Consider the following 1,738-nt stretch of genomic DNA (forward strand, 5'->3'; position numbering starts at 1 on the left):
ACCAGCCATCGCCCTGGGGAGAGGCAGGGACCTCCTGGGGGGATGAGGAGGACACTTTGGGCAGCTGCCCCAGGGGACCAGGGTCCTCCCTTCCCAAAGCCAAAGGCTGGGCGAGGTCTTTCCCCAGCCAGCCGCGGCGTGTTGGGGCCGGAGGTGCAGGCAGCAGGGCTTTTCGGTGCAAAAAATATTTCCCTCTTTGCAGAGACGGATTTATTTCCGCATCAGGAGCAAGGAGCTGGAGCTCTACCTCTTGGTCCCCGATGATGTGGAGGACATGAAGGCAGGACGTGTGGTGGTCTCCAGCCTCAGCGAGCAGAGCAGCTCCATCTGGTACTATGAGGACGGGCTGATCAAAAACCAGGTGAGGGCTCATGTGTGACGGCCAGTGCCGCGGAGGGGACCAGGGGAGCCCCTGGCAGGACTCCTGCTGGGGTACTCCCCACCCCACTGCCATCTTCTAGGGTTTATAACACCTTTTCCCAGCAGCTGACCTCAGCCTTGTCCCCAGAGATTGGCTGGGTCTCTCCTCCCCAAGTCTCCCCTGGAGACGTGAAGGCACCTCTGCCTCCCCTAAGGGGTTTCCACCACCCTAATCATCCTCACCTCTCACCAAGAGGTTTTCCATGTCCCACTCCAGCACCAGCTGCATTGACAGGGAAACCCCTCCGAGCTCCAAGCCTTCACACTGGGTAGAGGCGATGGAGAGGAGTGGGCTGAGCTGGCCACCACTGCTCCTTGCAGGTGGCCCCCAGCATGAGCCTGCAAGTCATCGGGCCAGCCGGGAAGGGCTCGAAGGCTGTGCTGTGGTCCGAGACCCGGATGCCACGTCAGACCTGGCGCATCGATTCTCAGGGACGGATCCACAGCCAAATGTTCGAGGACATGGTCCTCGATATAAAGGGTGAGGCCCCCAAAAACAGGAGGGTTGGCCGTGAGATGGGGCACCCACCCCTTCACCGCCATCAGGAGCATGGTCTGCCCTCCTGAAACCCTCCCCTTGCTCCGCAGGTGGCCGATCCTACGACCGGGACCATGCCATCGTTTGGGACGTGGCTGAGGCAAGACCCACACAGATCTGGGACGTACAGGTGCTATGAGAGGGCGGCGTGTGGCCCTCACGTGGAGAAGTGCCACGGGACAGGACGGGGACACCCTGCCAGCGTCCGCGCACTGGGGCGGGAGTCCTCCCTCACGCTGCACCCCAAACACCCCTACACCCCTCTGCCTTGCCCGCTGGCGTGAAGGATGCCTTCCATCACGAGGGGCAACCACCCCACCTCCCTCCCAGGAAGCCCCGTACGTCGCTCACGAAGGACCCCACAGACATGCCTGGCACAGGACCCTGTGGAGAACAGCAGAGCCCCTTCCTCACCAGCTTCCCCCTCCAAACTGTATTTATGTACGTGTGTAAGATACAGCTCCCCTCGTCCAGGCCAGCTCTGTCTGGGTGGTTGGTGTGCTTGTCCTCTCCCTTGCACTGGCCACAGCCTGGCAGCCCCCATGCCCAGGGGCTGCCCCCCCTCCCCAGCCCCAGCACCTTGTCTGCTGCCAGCCCCACAGTCCTGGGCCCAATCCTGCTGCCAGGATGGGAGCCCAGTGCCCTCTAGTGTCCACGGGCCACAAGCAGTACCAGGGCCCTGGGTTTTGAGAAGGGAGGCACAGGCCAAGTAGTGCCCCCTGGAGCACCAGGGGCTGCCAGACCCCCAGCTCAGGGGGGAGCCCAGCCTGCTGCTGCTGC

General features: G+C 62.9%; 1 protein-coding gene across 1 annotated transcript in view; it reads left to right on the plus strand.

The window, feature by feature from the left end:
* Positions 1-1,097, plus strand: part of CRYBG2 (crystallin beta-gamma domain containing 2) — a 37,994-nt gene extending 36,897 nt beyond the window's left edge. Inside the window, exons 21-23 of the mRNA XM_035904017.1 lie at positions 167-361; positions 742-901; positions 1,009-1,097. Of these exons, the coding sequence (XP_035759910.1) occupies positions 167-361; positions 742-901; positions 1,009-1,097 (444 nt within the window). The remainder of the gene's footprint in view (positions 1-166; positions 362-741; positions 902-1,008) is intronic.
* The last annotated feature ends 641 nt before the right edge of the window (positions 1,098-1,738 follow it).

Source organism: Egretta garzetta, unplaced genomic scaffold (genome assembly GCF_000687185.1).
Source record: "Egretta garzetta isolate BGI_Z169 unplaced genomic scaffold, ASM68718v1 scaffold101, whole genome shotgun sequence".
NCBI lineage: Eukaryota > Metazoa > Chordata > Aves > Pelecaniformes > Ardeidae > Egretta > Egretta garzetta.